The following is a 19,455-nucleotide window of genomic DNA, read 5'->3' on the forward strand; positions in this document are numbered from 1 at the left end:
AACTGCAAAATAATAAACTTATACTATTTTAAGGTATTACATTTTTGGTAGTTTTCTAGGGCAGCAGATAGGCAATTAATACAGACTTGTATTAGTGTGTACTATAGTCAGTGTATTGAAAAACTGTCTCGCTACCAAAGGAAGTCGGTACCAAAAGAAACTGGTAACGTTCTTGAAGGTCTACAGCCTCGTTTATAATCACATCACACCACATTGACTGGGAGTTAGTCCTGGAGGCTAGATTTCATACCAGAGAACTTGATCAGTGGCATAACTTTCTCTGCTATCATACTTCTTTCTGAAACGAAAGTCCGTAGAAGTGACAAAACAGTTGTGCCTTCTCTGAGGTTCGAACTCAGGACCTTCAGATTATGAGACTGACGCGCTGCCTACTGCGCTAAGAAGGCACTGAGTGCAGAGCTTTTCGGTAGAACTACTGCCGCTAACCCTTTCAAGCCTGATTTTTACAATAGGGTACAAAATTAAAGTACATACTATGTCATATGTTACTGCTGTTCCCAGTATGTAATAAGGATTAATCAAAATCACTTCCAATTTTATCCTTGATTAAATAAACATGCAGCAAAGTGGATTTTTTTTTCCCACTATGCCTTAAACACCATTTACTGCTGGGAGAAGTCGGACTTCATTAAATTTCACACTGCTCCACTTTACAATGACAGGTGTAGAAGGTGACATACAGATAGAAGGGGCCTGAGCTGGGTACACAGCATGAAGATTTCCAGACTGGAACTACGACGGACACAGAAAGTTGCTTAGTTCTGATGAAAGTGGAGCTGCGGTCTTACCTGACTTTGAAGCTTCCTTGCCTGCGAATGTTCCCGTTACAATTGATGTCCCTGACCTTGACATCTGACGGCCCCTCTATTCTAGCTAGAAGTCCAGAATAGTGTAAATAAAAGTGAGATAAGGGGGGAGAGATGAGATGAGATGACTGAGAATGGAGAAATAATATACTGGATTTCAAGGTAAGACAATCTGGCCAAGTGGAAAATGTCCTAAATTTAAAATTGTAGGATTGGAGTGTAAATCTTCCGTGTGTCATCTATTAATTTAGGAAAAAATAATTCACTTGGTTTTCTTGCGAATATGTTACTCAATTGTAAAAGCTTTATTATCTGTAAAATGGGATAAGATCTCACAGTATTATTTAAAAGACTGAACACGACACAAAAAGTTGTTCAATGAATAAGTGATACAAATAATGATAGTAAACTTTTCTAAGTGCTTGTTATAGGAAAGATACTCTTTTAAGCAACTTACATGTATCGACTTAAAGATAAATAAATAAATCTATCATTTCTTTAGGTAAGTTTTATTGTCACCATTTTACATATGAAGAAAGTGATACCCGATAAGCTTAAGTGACTTGCCAATGGGTTTATGGCTGTTAAGTGGAGCCGCTGGGATTTGAAAAGGTGGAACTGGGGCTCGCTCAAAAGAGGCAGCATCTTATGGATCAGGCGGGACTGAGAGAGAGGATGAGCGGTCTGGAAGCCGAGACCTGGGCCAAGGGACCCGCCCAGCTCGCGTTCAAGGGGTAAGAGCGGGCAGGACGCGTCCTCTGCGAGTGCGGAGAGAATGCGATGCTCCGCGCCAAATGCAAACTGATTATCTCCCTGAACTTTGTAAATGAAGACCGTGACCATGTTCAGCAAAAAAAAAGTAGGCCTGTTTGCGAAGTTGTTTCCTTCCACGACTTTCACAACAAGAATTCACACACAGACACAGCAACCAGGAACGGAGTTCCGGGTGAGCAGGAAGGGAGCTCCTCTGTTTTCTGGTTGCGGACATTAGAAATGACTTCCCGCTGCGGATCCCCAAACGCAGCTGACAAATTGGCGACTCTTGATCTCAGCATCCTTAGAGTTCCGGTGCTGCGTCGGCGGTGGTGAATTCCGATCATTTTGTCAAGGGCTAATTACTTTCGAGTTTGATGGATGTTGAGCGTTGGCTGCCTCTCCCTTTACCCTCGGGTATCAGAAACAGAGCACAAAAGGCTCTAGAAGAAAATAACACGTGCAAGAACAGTCTTGTACCTTTTAAACTATCAGGAAGAGTTTTAGGCTATCGTACGTATGGTAGCGTGGCCGAGCGGTCTAAGGCGCTGGATTAAGGCTCCAGTCTCTTCGGGGGCGTGGGTTCGAATCCCACCGCTGCCAACCTTATTATTAAACTGGCTCGATCAATCTTCTTGAGACTGGGAGAGCATTTTCCCAAGCGGGGCGGTGCAAAAGTTGTTTGTCTCTGTAATAGTAGGCTGAGACCAATTATAATCCTTAGGAAAAAAAAAAAGTCTGCCAATTATTTATATCTAAGAGCAGGATTTCGTGTCCACAGGGAAATTCCTTTTTAATGTTTTAAAAATGTACAGAAATAAGTAAAACTTTCACATGCTTCAAAATTACAAAAATGTAAGAGTATTCATCCAGTGAAAGTCTACCCTCACCTCACTTCCTTCCACCCTGACACCCGATTCTGACTCTTTGCGAAAACATATTAGAGCCTGGAGCTACCTTCAAGGTATACATTTTGCATATACAAGCCAAAAGAAATCCAGTAGTATGCTCCTGTTTTATACTTTCTAAACCTACCCTGGCTTGCGTTCACGCTTCATGTATGTTGCAGTGGTTTCCACGGAAACACAGAAAGAGCTTCTTTTCCCTTTGTCTCAATAGTATTCCATTTCATGGATATATCTTAATTTATTTCGCCAGCCACATTTAACGATATAAACATTGTCACAATAAATTATTTCCACATTTCATACATGGGTGGGATTAGAGAACTTTCTAAAAGTGCAATTGCTAAATCAAATCATATGTGTGATGGTAATTTTGGTTCCCTAAATGTTACTAATTTATCCTCCTATTCTACTGGTGAAGAGCATGTTTCCTCGATACACTGATGAGCACAGAACATTCTAACAATGATAATCAGCTATTTAGCTCCAACTAAGCCCAGAGACTGTCATTAATTTTTTACATATATTAAGTCATATTCTCACTAATATATAAGGAAATTCATATTATTATTCCCATTTTACAGAGAAGGAAACTAAAGTTATAATCAGTTAATAGCTTGCCTGTAGGTGGAGGAAGCAGGATGTTAATGCCTATGGTAGACTGAAAAATGGCCCCCCAAAAGATAGCTTCACTCTAATTCCTGGAATAAGGTAAATATTACCTTATATGGCAAAAAAAAAAAAATTGGGGAGTCTTTGCAGAAGAGATTAAGTTAAAGACCTTGAGATAGAGAATTTATCCTGGATTATCCGGATAAACCTTGAATTTGGTCCTTACGAGGCAGAGACACAGGGAGATTATGCAGAGACAGAAGAGGAGAAGGCAATGTGAATACAGAGGCAGAGAGGAGTGAGGGGACTACAAGCCAAGGAATGCTGGCAGTCACCAGAAGCTGGAAGAGGCAAGGACAGATTCTCACCTGCAGCCTCAGTAGGGAGTATGACCCTGTCAACACCTTGATTTCCGCCCAGTGATACTGACTTTGGACTTCTGGCCTCCAGAATTGTGAGAAAATAAATTTTGGTTCTTTTAAGTCGCTGAGCTTGTTGTAATTTGTTACAGAAGACACAGGAAACTAATACAATGTCTTTAAGTGCTCATAGGCAACACTAGCACAAAAAATTGTGGGGGGTTTTGTTTGTCAATCTGATAAGTAGAAAATATTATTTCATTGAAGTTCTGGAGTTTCATTTTGGATGTCTCTAGGAAACTCCACGAACTAGAACAGAGGGAAAGACTGGATTAGGAGAGACTGCCACACCTTTAGCTACTTGCCTTTGGCTAGAAGAACTCTCCACACCTAAGATGTTTCCTCCAAGTGGGAATTTTCCGCCAGCTTTTAAGGAAGAGCCTGTTTACTGGTTGTTTGCCGCCCGGAGGGAGCCGGGATGGTGGTGGTGGGACCCTAACTCGTGTTTCTAAAGAAGTTGGAGACAATTCCTCCTCCTAGAAGACTCCCACACTACCGCCAGAGGGGCTTTTAATTAAACGTTTTTCTCATTTCCAAAAGATATAAGAAAGTTTTGCAGTCTGTTTAAACATACTTTACTTTTCCTGCTTTCTTTGCACAAAACAGGCCCTTCGCTTCTTATCCCTAGGAATATCAGATTCCCATTTGCAAGCATCCCCTCCTTGATCCTAACAATCTGCTCCGGCGTAACGAGCCCCCTCCCCCGCCCCCCACACACATTTCTTCCTCCCACACACACACTCCCATCTGTTGCCCCTCTGTCCACCAAGCAAGGACCCTGGAGACCTGAGTTTCGCATCCTCTTCTGTCTCTTCACGATACCCCGTGTAAAGGCAGCCAAAGAATAAAATCCGTTAAACTCTGGGGGGAGCAGAGATCAATACTTTAGGGAATTATTTAAAATCACCACTGCGGACACGGTGCCGGGACTGTGACTAGGCGAGGGGGTGAGTCTCCGGTCTCCCGAGAGCTGCGTCGGGGGTAGACAGCGGGAAGTTATTTTTAATGCCTGCAACTAGAAGTTAGAGGAGCTCACACCCCATCCTCCCACCGTCCCCTCTAGGAACTGGAGTGGAACTGGAGTGAAACTGGAATCATGGGAGTGTGTGTGAGAGACAGAGAGAGAGACGAAAAGTGCAGGGCAGGGAGTCCGTTTGCATTTGATGCGGGTCTACACGTCCTCCCCAGCCCTGAGAGGCTCCCACACCACCAGCGCGGTCTGGGCGGGTCCTTGGGTCTCCTCTCCCCTGTGCCAGCCTCCCTGCCCCTCATGCCCTCAGTCGTCTCAGTCCTCGCCTGTCCTAGGGCCTCCGGGGCCGGCAGACTCACCCGACCCCCACCGCCCTTCCCCGACCCTACGCAGGGCCTTCTGGGGGCGCGCAGCCGCGATCAGGTTGACCGCCCGCGGGCCCGGCTCTCTGCACATCCCCCAGGGTTGCAACCACCGGGGAGAAAAGGGCGGGTCACTGCGGGGTGCACGGACCGGGTTAGAGGGGAGAAGGCGTTACTTTCTTTGCGAGTTGATGACATACTGCTCTCGAAAACAGGCCTTGGTTGGGCAGGAGTGGGCAAAGCGGCGGTTCACTGGAACCGTAAGGCTCCTCACCTAAGGAGGACTGTACCTGGATCCTGGGAACACCTTGTAGCCTCCCGGGGCCCACTCCGCCTCTCCTTTTCCATCTGTGGTTGTCAGATCAGAGTCTTTACAGTTCCCTTGACATTGGCGTTGTGGGATTTCAAGAAAGTGCTGTGACTGACTGTAGCTGAAGTCTGCACTCCCAGCCTCCTCTTCTCTGCTCCCGACCCCTCCCCTCCAAATCCCTGCTGGCTAAATGCAAGCGACCTGTAAGGACACTCTCTGCCCTAACCCGGCGGTCTAAGAGTCTTTCAGTGGAGTTCCTTTTTTAGAGAGTCTCACTTAGTACATTCGAATGAAGAATCTAAGTTACAAAAGATGAGGTGCAGTTATAGCGAAGTTTCCTTTTAGAAGACTTTGCCCAATTTGGAAAAAGTGGCTAGCCTCGACTTTGGTGATTATCCTTGGACAAGTTGAAGTGTTATTGGTCCCAACACGCAAGCTGCTCGAAAGTTTTCACGCTTGTATTAGCACTGCAGCGCATCTAAGGACGCAAAACGTCTTCTTGGAGTTTTCTGTTTTCTCACGGTAAACCACTCTAGATTGTATAGACTACGTCAAACATATTTAATCTCATAGTCAGGACAGATTGAGTATTACGCCAAGCGTACATAAGGGCTCCATGGCTTAGTTGGTTAAAGCGCCTGTCTTGTAAACAGGAGATCCTGGGTTCGAATCCCAGTGGGGCCTCATCTTTTTCTCCTTCTGGAAAGCCAACATCTTCGTTACCCATCTCCCGCACCCCCACCCCCCCCCACCCCCCGGCACTCCTCACTCCCTGTCCGCTTCTAATTCCCTGCTGTACTGTGTTCTTGTAAATTCTGATCCAATCACTTATAAGCAGTTGTGATTGCAAAATTCTCACTCTCAAAGAAAAACTGATTTCTTTTCATGTTCAAAATGATAACTGTAAGAGAGGAAACAGAGAAGGAAAATGGATTCCTCATGGTCCTGAAAGCTGGGAAGCCCAGAAGTCAGTAACTTTGTGACATCTTTCCTAAAGCTCTTCCCTGTCCTCTCTTTTTTTGGGAGGAGGAGGGGGCAATAAATATGTTCCCAACTCTAGAGGCTTTTTCTGAACTCCCATATAATTTATTAGTGATTCTAGAGAATCCAGCATTATGGTAGCTGTTTTACATACGATTTTCCAAATATTACTAAATTATAAAACAGTAATTTATATTTGCTTATACGCCCTCAGTCTTCAAGGAAGGATTTTATTCCTCCAAGGAAATCAATAAATTGGCCCCACTGGGAACTGAACCTTAGTGCTGCAGTTGAAAAGACAGAATGATCCTGGAAAGCAGTGACTCCCAAGCTTAGCGTGCATTTAAGTCACCTAGGGAACTAGTGAAAACACAGTTTCTTGGGACTCATCCCCAGAGGTTTTAATTCTGGTTTGGTGAACGGCACAAAAATGTGTATTTTTAACAAACACTTCAAGTAATTTTGAAGCAAGTCAATCACATTTGCAAAACTCTGGCTTAAAATATCACATATGCAGCTGAACTGTAAGTGAGGCCTACCTGTGCCATTAGCACCTTTGTACTCATCCCTGAACATCCACTTACCCTCTTATCATCAAGTGAGCGTTATTGGAAGTCTACTATACTCCAGGTGTTTCCAGACACACTCTCATTTAGTCAAGCCAACAATCCTGTCACATGTGTGTTATAATCAGCTCTTTGAAGATGAGGAAACAGGTTCAATAACGTTCACAATAACATAGTTAGCAGGTGACAAAGTTCAATTTCAAACCAGGTCTTTCTAGGGTCAGAACCCACGCTTTTCTCATGATATCTGTACTCTATTTCATCAGAGTCAAGACTGAAATTTTTGGCCACTGAGCTAAACAAAATTAAGCAGCCTAGGCTGATGTCAAACCTTAGTCCTGTGGGTTAGGGAGCCTGCAATAACCTTCTGTTTTCTATGAAAAATACCAGCCCAGTGAAGAGTTGTTCAACTCATTTAACTCACAGAGGGGGAAAATATGAAATAAAACCTTAGAAATCTGTGTAGGAGGTTCTCCATGAAGAATGAACAGGCCATGTAAACAAACCGAATTAAGCTTCTCCATCTCCCAGGTTCTATTTACCTGCTTTTGCCTTGCACATGTTTTCTTCATCCCTTGATTCTTTCGATTTAAACATAGTGTATTCGTCACCTAGGGCTGCCATAACAAAATACCACAGACTGGGTGGCTCAAACAGCAGAAGTTTATTTTCTCATAAGGAGGCTGTAAGTCAGAGATCAAGGTGCCACCAGAATTGGTTTCTGGTGAGACCTCTCTTCTTGCATTGTAGACAGCTATCTTCTCCCTGTGTCCTCACATGGCCTTTCCTCTGTGCATGGAGGAGGGAGAGAGAGAGCACTAGCTCTGATATCTCTTCCTCTTCTTATAAGGACACCAGTCTTCTTGGATTAGGGCCCCATCCTTACGACCTCATTTAACCTTAATCACCTCCTTAAAGGCCCTGTCTCAAAACACAGTTACATTGGCGGTTAGAGCTTCAACATATGAATTTTGGGGGAGACAATTTGGTCCTTAACAAGCAGGAGAGGGAGGATTGTATGGCTTAGCTCTGAGTAACAACTTAGTCATGAGGGCATCTAATAACTTCTGGAGTGCAGCCTGAAAAAGGAGCTTTTGGGATGTAAAGAAAGTAATGAGATAAAATTAATATCAGACAGTTAAGCAAGGATTTGGCCTTTAAAGCACCACTTTTTAAATTGCTTCTTTTGTTCTACTTTGTTCTGAGGAGTGACCTGCTCTGTGATAGTCTTCATGTGAGGGAGATGAGTGAACATTGTACTAGCATTTGTAAGAAATAAAAGGAAGATCTTAACTTGGTTAGCACGTGCTCATGCCAGTTGAAAAAGAGGACCTAAACCTTGTCCCCAGGGAGCTTTCAATATGGTTGAAAAGACCAAATAAGCATGTACCCCAAACACTACAGACATGAGAAGACCAATGTTTATTCGTGACATTTGCAAAGCATCCACTTGGTGTTTAAATTCTGGAAATGTGTGAACCTTGGACAGATTACTTACCTTTTTTAAGCCTCAACTACAAAATGAGGACGATAATAGTTTCCATCTCAAGGAGTTGTTAGGATCCTTAAATGAGACAATTCATGTAATGTGTCTAGGATGTATTAAGCTATTAGTATCATCATTATCATTATTAACACATTTGTTTGCTTTCTGAAAATTGCCAGGGTAAATCCTGCTCTCCCTTGCTATTAAGCTGGGATTAATCAATGGAAGAACTGATGCAATCTATAATCATAACCAAAACTGTAAATAAAAGACAAATATGGTTTCTCCAGGGAGATTGACTCCTCAATGACAGCCCCTACGGGATCACTGACACACTGGGTGAGAGCTGGTTTTATCTGCCTTTGATCAGACTTGGAATCAGGAGAGGCTATCCTCTGCCTCCAGAATTACATTCACTTTACCTGCTATATCAAGACCCGTGGCATCTTTTATTGAAGCCCTGACCTCACTGTACCTGTTACCCTCTCTCAGGACTTTTGGAATCCAGCCTTTTTGTAACCTTTCTCCTGACTAAGCTTCTATAGCTAAGGACACTTGCCTAATACAAGTTCAAATGAGAAGAGGTATGTTCTGGGATGTCTCTTTTTATTCACACCAGCCTAGATGGCATTGGGTTTTGTTCAGTTTTATGGAGTTTGAGACAGAGAACAAAGGTTCTGAGTGTTGGACAAGATCAGGCAGGGTAAGATGGCCCCATGAACTAGATGAATTCTCATTATGCCAGACCAATGGCTGTCACTTGTTCACCTCAATCTTAGAATTATGTTCAAAAGATCCAGTTACTTAGGAGACATGGTGGGAGGAGAGAGCAGGTCAAGTCATTAAAAATCAATTAATTTAAAAACCAATGCCCTGAAGATAAATTTGAAGATCAAACAATATCACCAATGACCAATAAGCCAAACAGTGAGGATTTTGGGGGGCAGTGGGATCTTGCTTTACTTTTTCCCCCTCTGCCATTTTATATGCAAATGCGTTAACTTTCCAGGAAATGTAATCTATTATCTTCTCTGTCTTTGGAAACATATTCCCTTGTCATTGCCTCTGCCTCTGTATCTGTCCTGGTCCCTGCCCTTGGTAGTTAAACAGCTGCAAGAAACCATCCTAGTCATGGATTCAAGAAGTTGTATGATATTTTATGAATGGGTAGTTGGTCAAATTGACCTAGGGGTGCCTGGGAGAAGCAGGAATCCATCCTCTGGTGAATGGACCCTCCGGGCCAAGTGTTACAGGTCAAGCTTTAAATTTACCTTTGTAAAAGGAGTTATTTTATTGGTCAAATCATATATTACTATCAATCCTCACATATATGCCCCTTTCTGTTAATTGAATTTCTATTCTCTTAGCACATCAGATTAAAACTTTAAGGTTTCTTTCAACTCCTTCCTCTTTCTTACATCCATACCTTGCTCTTGAGTTCCATTGCTACTATCCTAGCTAATGTTCTCAGGCTCGCTCCCTTAGACTCTTGCAGTAGCCTTCCAGTTGACCTCCCAACTTCCAGTCTCTTCATCTTTAATCCCTCATTATGTGGCCATAATAAATTCTGAAGTGCCGTTCCAATCATTTCACACCCCTTCTGAAAAAAATCTTCATTTGATCGGACTCCTTAACATAGTATTCAAGATTTTCCATATCCAGTACCCAGTTATTTTTATAACCTGGTCTTGCACTGCACCACTTTATGCATACCATGCTGCAATAATCGATAATGTATGCTCTCTATCCTTTCAAATAGTGTATATCCCTCTAATGCCCTTTGCCACCATTTATAAATATTAAGATCTCTTCCATTACTTATATTTAATTTTCATTTCTATTAAAGACATATATGTTCAAAGTTAAAATAAAATTATACTATGAGCTTGCAATGAAAAACGGCAGTTCCCTTCCTCCTCGTTCCTCCCTCTCAATTCCTGTTCTCCTAAGGTAACAAATTTTAATAATTTCAATGTTTTCTTCTATTTACCCATATTTCTTAACAAGAAAGTTTTATTCTGTTTGGTTTTCTAGTTTTAAATCTTATTTATTTGTTACTTACTATAAAAAGTGAGGACTTTTAACCCTTACACAACAAGGAGAGAGTGAGAGCAAGAGTAAGTGACAGAGAGAGAGAGAGAGATCTATGCCTCATTCTCCAAATACTCTTCTATCACACTTTTTAGTTAGATCAGCATTGAGGGTTTACACTTTCATGATCATGTAAACATTAGTTACAGTGGAACCATGTAATGAATTATGGTTATCTAAAAATCTCCTCTCAGTTCTGTCTATAGCAGGTGTGATAGATGGTACCAATTTCTTTTTTCATTTTTCGCGATACGACTGCTGGTGCCTGTTCAATCCTTGTTGTTCTCTAGCAGGCTCCTAAGACTTCCCTTTACTATTGCTATGGAAGTTCCCTTCATCCTCTTGTGTGAGTTTCCTATTTCCTTTCTCTTTTTTTGTTTACTCCCATATTTTGGTGGCACATACCTCCAGTAACTTCCTGAGAAATGGTGCCTAGGAAATAAAATCTTGGGGATTGTACATGCCTTAAAATGACTTAGTCTAACCTTACAGTTGATTGGTTGTAGATAGAATTCTACTTGAGAAATCATTTCCTTCAGAATTTGAAATCATTCCCCATTTCCTTCTCATTTCCACCATTGCTGTTAGGAAGTTCAGTACGATTTTGATTAATTCTACTTTATACACACTTTTTTTCCCCTACTGGAAGTGTTTGAGATCTCATCCTGATTAACTGACATTCATGAATAATGCAACTAGATATAGGTCTTTTTCCTTTCAATGTGCTGGATATCTGGCCACTCATGTCACACATACATAAATTCCTTTGCTAATTTCCTCACCTATATTTTCTTTATTCTTTCTTGCTAGGATTCTACTAATCAGATTTGAACTTTGTTGAGGGAGGAGGAGCACTTATTTCCTAATCCCCATTTTTATAGAGTGGAAGAATTTCTATTACTTTCACTAGTCAGGAAAGGTACCAGAAGAATGATTCCAGTTTATCTCAACTCTCTCAGTCACAGTTTTGAGAAAGAAAAAGGAATTTGTCAGGTGGGTAAGTTTGACAAATGGAACAGAGCATGCTTGGCTCAACAAGTTTCCCTCTCTCTGGTTGAATCTAATATGTCTTCAGGATTCATCTTGCTCTGGTACCCCAAACTACAGGCAAAGATTCATTGTGTGATAGAGTGTGTGTGTGTGTGTATGTGTTGGGGGGGGGGGGGTTTGTCCAATTGTGCCAGTGACTGATGGATAAGTCCTCTCAGGGATGGAGAAAAAGAAAGATGGGGGCCAGCCTTGTGGCCTAGTGGTTAAGTTTGGTGCACTCCAGTTCGGCAGCCCAGGTTCAGTTCCTGGACATGAATCTACACCACTCGTCTGCAGCCATGCTGTGACTGTGACCCACATACAAAATAGAAGAAGACTGGCATGGATGTTAGCTCAGGGCCAAATAAAAAAAAGAAATTATTTAATTGTATGACTAAAACCATGATCTCCAAACAGCTCTAGCAACAATAATGCAAATATTTTTATCTCCATCTCTCCAGTATCTATGTCCACTTTTTTATTTTGTTCTAAATTCAGGGAGAGAAGACAGAAATGTTATTGATTAACTCCTCTAAAATCTGACAGGTCTCCTAGTCTTGTCCTTTAGTTTTTTATTTATTTTATTACATTCTTATCCCTATCTTTTTGTTCTCTTTCTAAGAATTTTCCACAACCTTTCAGTCCTTTTATTTAATCTTTCCTTTATATCATATTCTCAATTTTCAATTACTATTTCATGTTCTAAAAATATGCCCCCAAGTTTTCAGTGATCCTGTTCATCTCTCAAGGTTACAATATCTTATTTGTGTTACCTGACATCTTCTCCTTCCTGTATTGTCTCTGTTACATTTGAGTTCTTTTTTAAAAAATCATATAGTTATTTTGTCTATTATAGTTAGAAGGTTTCCTCAGGTGTTTGGTTATCCTTGTCCATTCATATTTAAAAATGAGACACCACAATGCCAGTTGGCAGCTTTGTGTGACTATATGGAGTTTGGTGATGGGAGGGTTTCATTATAAGAGTGATCAAGTATGGATGCAGCTTTTCATTTTGAAATGAAGATTTCAAAATGTAGGTCTTTTCTAGGACTGTTTCTCAAATGACACACCCTACAAATTCCTGTTTGGGCTGTACAGGCATGGCTTCCAGTGTTGTGATCATTGAGAGAGGTTGAGAGTCTCACAAATCAGTAAACAGACTGCCATTTAATTGCTCATTTTCATTCTGTTCCCTCACTCCTGTTCTAGTTTTGCCTGCTATACCAAAGTTTAGGGGACCTTTAGTTCACCCTTACAGAGGAGTAAACTTACTGCCTTCTGGAAGAATGGGAGAGGAATAGTCACCTGGTAGCACTAAAGAAGCTGGGGATCTGAGAGTCTAACTGTTAATATAGTTTCTCAGACAATCCTCCTGTTTTCAATTCCATGTCATACCCATCACCTTCAGGGTATCTGGTTCCTCCAATTCCTATACCTTTCTGGGTTTCTCCTGTATGAATCTATTTGCTTGTTGACTCCCTCCATTACTGTCTAAAGTTTCTGCTTTCTCAGGTCTTCTAAGAAAATTACCACCCAACTATCTCCTTTTTAGCTTCTAAACAATGTTGAAATTGTTTTTCTGCCATCACCTCCTTTCTCATCCTCATTTCCTTTGTGAGCTCATATCATTTTTTATTCCGTTACTGCCATGTTGGTAGGTAGAGACAAATGCATGTGTTACATATGCATGTTTAACCTGAAAACAATATTTAATATTCAAGATCTAGTTCAATAGCATTCACCTTCATGATACCACCATCTCCTTGATTCTCATCTACAAATAATTTCTTCCACCTCAAAATTCTCTTTGTCCTTTACCTGTACATTTAGGATGCTACTTAGCACATTTTTAGTTATTCTTAGTTATTTATGCACATGTAGAGAGGTACTAGGGTATAGTCTTCTTGGAATGGAGGATAGGTCTGGTTGGCTTTCCTGCCCTACAGTGTCTAACACAGTGCCCTGTGCTTGGTAGGCATCAAAGTAATGTTAATTTAATGAGTGAATAGATAAATGACTCAGTAAACAAATCAACCAATATATTTTTTCTTTTTTGTTAAAGATTGGCACCTGAGCTAACATCTGTTGCCAATCTTTTTTTTTTCTTCTTCTTCTTCTCCCCAAAGCCCCCCCAGTACATAGTTGTAGATTCTAGTTGTAGGTCTTTCCACTTGTGCTGTGTGGAATGCCGCCTCAGCATGGCTTGACGAATGGTGCTATGTCTGTGCCCAGGATCTGAACAAGTGAAACCCTGGGCCACTGAAGCAGAGCACTGGAACTTAAGCACTCGGCCATGGGGCCAGCCCCTGAATCAACCAATATATTCTCTGAATTTAAATACTAAGACTACATTCTATCTTTACGAATTGTAGTTATATTAATTTTCTTTTGCACACATTTCATCTTATGAAATATTTGCCTCCATGATTATTTTATCAGGTTTTTAAAGGAAGAAGCCATGTATTTTATTTCTTTTATATCATTTCTTGCTGTTATTATCTTGTTCTTCAGATACAAAGTACTCAAAAATTAATTTTTTCCAGGTGGAGGTAGAGATGTAAGGCAAATTTGGGTTTCCCACTTACAGGGTGATCTTGGGGGACATCAATGCCATCTGGAAATTGGATTTGCAGACATTAAGCTACACTATGCAAGTAGTATGCAAGTACTATTACACGAGTAGATGAAGCTTTATGGTTGAGAAGGAACATGAAATGACCTATGAACTTCTATCCATTCTTCCCATTTTCATTTTCTTCTCTAAACAGACCTTGGAAAGTTTTGTTGTTTGTATAGGCAGTCCACAATTATTGAGCTCTTATGCAATATATGTTTGCTTCTACTCAATCACATCCAGAACTCCTTTACTTCAGGATTTGTGCTGTACCCTCTGACTGAAATGCTCTGTCCCCAAATTCCTCATGGTTCATTCCCTCCTTTTATTCAGGTCTCTACTCAAAATGTCACTTTATCAGTAAGGACTTCTTTAATCTCCCTAAATAAAATAGCAAATCCCTTCAGCATGCCTTCTCTCTCCTTATGCTGCATTATTTTTCGCTAGTACTTATCACCACATGGTGTATTATATAGTTATTTGCTTATATGTCTAGTTTCTTCTCCCCCAACTATGACGTAAGATCTGTGAGGACAATGTCTATTTTATTCAAGTGTATCTCCAGCATCTAGAGTGGTGACTAATACAGAGTAGGTGCTCGAATAATTCTTATTGACTAAATTTTCTAAAGAATGAATATTTCGTTTTTTAAAAAAATGTGTGTGTGTGTGTGTGTGTGTGTGTGTGTGTGAGGAAGATTGGTCCTGAGCTAACATCCTCGCCAATCTCACTCTATTTTGTACTTGGGATGCTGCCACAACATGGCTTGATGAGTAGTGTGTAGGTCCACACCCAGGATCCCAAGAGGTGAACCCCGGGCCACCGAAGCACAGCATGCAAACTTAACCACTACACCACTGGGCTGGCCCCTGAATCTTAAAGTACGATCCAAAAGCCACTTGCATCATCTGAAGTACTGGCTGAAAATGCCAATTCCTGGGTCCCACCAAGGGCTTACAGAATCAAAATCTATGAAAATGAGAGACATGAATATGCATTTTGAGCTTTTTAATTGAACAATTACATCCCAAAGGTGAAATGGCTAAAATAAGTGCATAAAGCCAAAATCCAATAGGAGCAAAGTAATATAATAAAGACCAGATGCATGGGTTCATAGGCGATCAAAAAAAGAAAAGAAAAGAATGAGCAGATTTGAGTAGAATTAATCAGGAGAGTTTCTTGGATTTGGTACAGTTGTCCAAAGTGGCATAAATAATATATGAGATAAGTATTGGCTCATAGCTAGATGGAAGGCAGACCAGCTGGTTAAGTGGTACAGAATTTCTATAGAAAAGCCTGCTCCAGCTTCAAGTACAAGCTAAGAAACTTACATCTAGAACAAGTAGAAACTTCTCTCAGTGTATTCATTTTGAGAATTCCTCATCCTAAGCATATTTGTAGGTCAAGTTCATCCATTTAATTATGAGTTAGGTCTGTCTCTTGTTTAACATGACATAAACGTCTGTCACTATTATCTATGTTTCATATAAAACATTCCCCTTCATATACTATAAAGATAGAATTGATAACGAAGTTATGTTTCTTATACTTTGAGTTGCTTTTTAAGGAGAGAGGATACTGATTCTCATCATCACATGATATTACCCATTTAAAACAGTTGTCTTAGAATAGGAGTATAGTCTGTAGATATGGTCCTTTCTCTCTGAAACCAATTGAGCCACATACGGTGATGATCTTGTCCTCATCCACCAGCCTGTTCTCATCAACTGAGTTAACTCAAATATTACATAACCTACACGTCTTCAAGGTCCTCTTACTATATTCTAAGGGAATTCTGACAAATCAACATCATTTATGTGGGTCGCTTTAACAGTGAGTTTTAGTCAACCAAGAGAGAAAACAATTAAAACCATACCCATGGCTCTGGCTACTAAACTGAAACAAGTCTCTCTGGTAAAGGTAACCATTATGATAAATTCATATCTAATTCTTTTGGTCAAACACCCTCAGAATTCATTATCACATACAGTCTCCAAATTTCTGCACCAAATTCTCAAGGACCTGTAATGTTTCTTATGCATTATCCTTTTCCTCAGGTTTATCTTTTAATTGCCCCTGACAGAGCCTGCTAGAATCTAACTCTGTTTACCTGATGGATGTGGAAAGAGCCACGAGGAGGATTAGTTTCCTTTTACCCTGCATCCCTCCAGTAAGGAGATATCACAATTTTTTTAAGACTTTATTTTAGAGGTTTTACATCACAGCAAAACTGAGGAAAATAGAGATTTCCCATATACCCCCTGCCCCAACACGGGCATAGCCTCCCCCATTATCAACATCCCCCACCACTGTGGTACATTCGTTACAACTGATAAACCTACACTGACACATCATAATCACCCAAATTCCATAGTTTACATTACTGTTAACTCTTGATGTTTTACATTCTATGGTTAAAAAAAAATGCGTAATAACATGTATACACCATTGTAATATCATACAGAGTAGTTTCACTGCCCTAAAAATCCACTGTGTTCCTTCTATTCATCCCTCCCTCTCCCTTAACCACTGATCTTTTTACCATCTTCATAGTTTCACATTTTTCAGAATGTCATATAGTTGGAATCATACAATACGTAGGCTTTTCAGATTGCCTTCTTTCAGTTAGTAATATGCACTTAAGGTTCTTCCATGTCTTCTCATGGCTTGATAGCTCATCCCTTTTTAGTACTGAACAATATTCCGTTGTCTGGACATACCACAGTTTGTTTATCCCTCCACCTAGTGAAGGATATCTTGGTTGCTTCCAAGTTTTGGAAATTATGAATAGAGCTGCTATAAACATCTGTGTGCAGTTGTTTGTGTGGATATAGGTTTTCAGCTCATCTGGGTAAATACCAGGAAGTTGATTGCTGGATGGTATAGTAAGAGTATGTGTAGCTTTTTAAGAAACTGCCAAACTGACTTTCGAAGTGTCCATAACATTTGGTCTTTCCGCCAGCAATGAATGAGAGTTCCTGTTGCTCCTCATTCTTGTCAGCATTTGTTGTCATTGTTCTGGATTTTGGTCATTCTAATAGGTGTGTAGTGGTATCTCATTGTTGTTCAAATTTGCATTTCCCTGATGATGTATGTCTTACTTCATTTGGGCTGCTATGACAAAGTGCCAGAGACTGGGTGGCTTAAAATAACATTTATCTCACAGTTCCGGAGGCTGGGAAGTCCAATATCAAGGCACTGACAGATTTAGTGTCTGGTAAGGACTCGTTTTTTGGTTAATAGATAGCACCTTCTAGCTGTAACCTCACCTAGTGGAAAGGACAAGGAATCTCTGTGGGATCCCTTTTATAAGAGCACAAATCCCATACAAGAAGGCTCTACCTTCATGACCTAAGCACTTCTCAATGTCCCCACCTCCTAATACTATTGCATTGGGAATTAGGTTTCAACATATGAATTTGGGAGTGGGAACTATAGTCTATAGCAACTCGTGATGTGGAGCATCTTTTCATATGCTTATTTGCCATCTGTATATCTTCTTTGATGAGGTGTCTGTTAAGGTCTTTGGCCTGTGTTTTAAATGTTTGCTTATCTTCTTATTGTTGAGTTTTAAGTGTTCTTTGTACATTTTGAATAACAGTCTTTTATCAGATATGTCTTTTGTAAATATTTCCTCCCTGTCTGTGGCTTATCTTTTTCATTCTCTTGATAAGTATAGCATTTTCAATCAAGATAGCTTCATTAGACAAAAGAGGACATCTGCCTTGGCTAGAATGGGAGTGTGGGTCGTGGGGTACCATGGACACTCTGATGCCCCATATATCCTCATTCCAATTCTTGGAGTCCTACTCTTTCTTCATCAGTATCTCAACTTATAAAAGACATGCAGAAAATTTCAACCCACTTTCTGGTTCTATTTTCTGTATTCGTCAGGGTCCTTAGTTGTAAACAAAGAAAACAATTCTGATAACTTAAGCAGAAAGAAAATATTGGAAGAGTGGTAGTTCACAGAATCAGTGGGAATGGTAAAGAACCAACTTGGCAAACAAGCAGAAATGAAGGGAAGCAGGACACACCCACGATCCCACTCTAGAAAGACTATGTAGGACACATTCTTTGGTGTTGTCACATGGGATATTAGTCAAGAAGACAGCTGCTCTGAATTTCTAACAATCCCTCCCCCCGCCCTCATTCTTTTGCATCATTTTACCAAAATTCAAATCCTGGGTAGAAGCATCTGATTGAGCAAACCTAGGTCACATAGTCCCTTAGCTGCAAGGTAGCTAGGAGAAGAATACAGTGCACATCTCCCAATGGTTTCTTTACTCATACAGAAGAGCCACAACAACTCATGTCCACTAACCCATCGCACAGGCCTTCTACAAAAAAAGAAATATTTGAAACCACTTTCTCTACTGAAGGAACTTTTTCAATTTTACTTATAATGATAATTATAATTATTATATCCATTAGTGTTGTTATGATTTCTATTGAGGATGTGCCCCCTCTCTCCTTCATAAAAGTATATTCTTTCCATAATACCTTCAAAACTTCTACCAACTCAGGGTTTTTTTAAACACCCTTATCTTCCTTGATTTTAGCAGGTGTCTCCCATCAAAATTCAATGAAGCACGTGAATGAAAGTTTTCCAGAGAATTTTATTCTCATGGGCTTTACCAAATATCCATGGTTGGATCTTCCTCTCTTCTTTGGCCTCCTGATGTCCTACATGTTCACATTATTGGGAAATATTGCTATTATTCTTGCCTCTCAACTAGATTCCCAACTCCAAAGTCCCATGTATTTCTTCCTCACCAGCCTCTCCTTTTTGGACCTCTGCTTCACCACCACAACTGTACCCCAAATGCTGTTCAACCTAGGGGGACCCAACAAGAGCATCACTTATGTAGGTTGTATGGCCCAGGCCTATGTATTTCACTGGCTAGGCTGTACTGAATGTGTTTTGCTTGGCATCATGGCCTTAGACCGCTATGTGGCTGTATGTAAGCCTCTCAGGTACTCAGTAATCATGGACCACAAGCTCTGCCTGCAGCTCTCCAGCACAGCTTGGCTCATTGGTCTGGGAAACTCACTGCTTCAGTCTACACTCACAGTCCAGCTGCCCCTGTGTGGGAACCAGGAACTAGACCACTTCTTTTGTGAGCTGCCCAGTCTTATTAAGATGGCTTGTGTGGACACCACGGTCAACGAGCTTACTTTAGCAGTGGTGGCCACCTTCCTGATAATGGGTCCCCTTTCTATGATTCTTGCCTCTTACAGTTATATTGCCAAAGCTGTATTTCAAATCCCGTCTGCTGATGGGAAACTTAAGGCCTTCAACACTTGTTCATCACACTTACTGGTAGTGTCTTTATTTTATGGTCCTGGAGTCTACATCTATATGCAGCCATCAGGGGATGGCCGTCAAGACGTCACCAAAGTTCTGACGCTGTTTTATTGTGTTATTACTCCTATGGCCAACCCATTCATCTACACTCTGAGGAACAAGGATGTTAAAGGAGCTTTGATGAGACTTCTGAGGAGGGCCATTTCATCCAAGAGGATATGA

General features: G+C 40.8%; 1 protein-coding gene and 3 non-coding genes across 4 annotated transcripts; 3 read left to right on the forward strand and 1 right to left on the reverse strand.

The window, feature by feature from the left end:
* Window positions 1–334: 334 nt before the first annotated feature.
* On the reverse strand, window positions 335–407 carry TRNAM-CAU (transfer RNA methionine (anticodon CAU)). Its single transcript has one exon. It is a non-coding gene; the product is annotated as a tRNA-Met (tRNA).
* A 1,694-nt stretch (window positions 408–2,101) lies between these two features.
* TRNAL-AAG (transfer RNA leucine (anticodon AAG)) lies at window positions 2,102–2,183 on the forward strand. The gene has a single exon. It is a non-coding gene; the product is annotated as a tRNA-Leu (tRNA).
* Window positions 2,184–5,768: 3,585 nt separating this feature from the next.
* On the forward strand, window positions 5,769–5,842 carry TRNAT-UGU (transfer RNA threonine (anticodon UGU)). Its single transcript has one exon. It is a non-coding gene; the product is annotated as a tRNA-Thr (tRNA).
* Window positions 5,843–18,510: 12,668 nt separating this feature from the next.
* On the forward strand, window positions 18,511–19,455 carry LOC106823138 (olfactory receptor 2B11-like). Its single transcript, XM_014828641.1, has one exon. The coding sequence runs from the start codon at window positions 18,511–18,513 to the stop codon at window positions 19,453–19,455; it is 945 nt and encodes a 314-aa protein (XP_014684127.1).

The sequence above is a fragment of the Equus asinus genome, chromosome 8, assembly GCF_041296235.1.
Source record: "Equus asinus isolate D_3611 breed Donkey chromosome 8, EquAss-T2T_v2, whole genome shotgun sequence".
Classification (NCBI taxonomy): Eukaryota; Metazoa; Chordata; class Mammalia; order Perissodactyla; family Equidae; genus Equus; species Equus asinus.

Coding starts and splice junctions, on each gene's coding strand:
- LOC106823138 (XM_014828641.1), top strand. CDS start 18,511: ATGAAGCACGTGAATGAAAGTTTTCCAGAGAATTTTATTCTCATGGGC.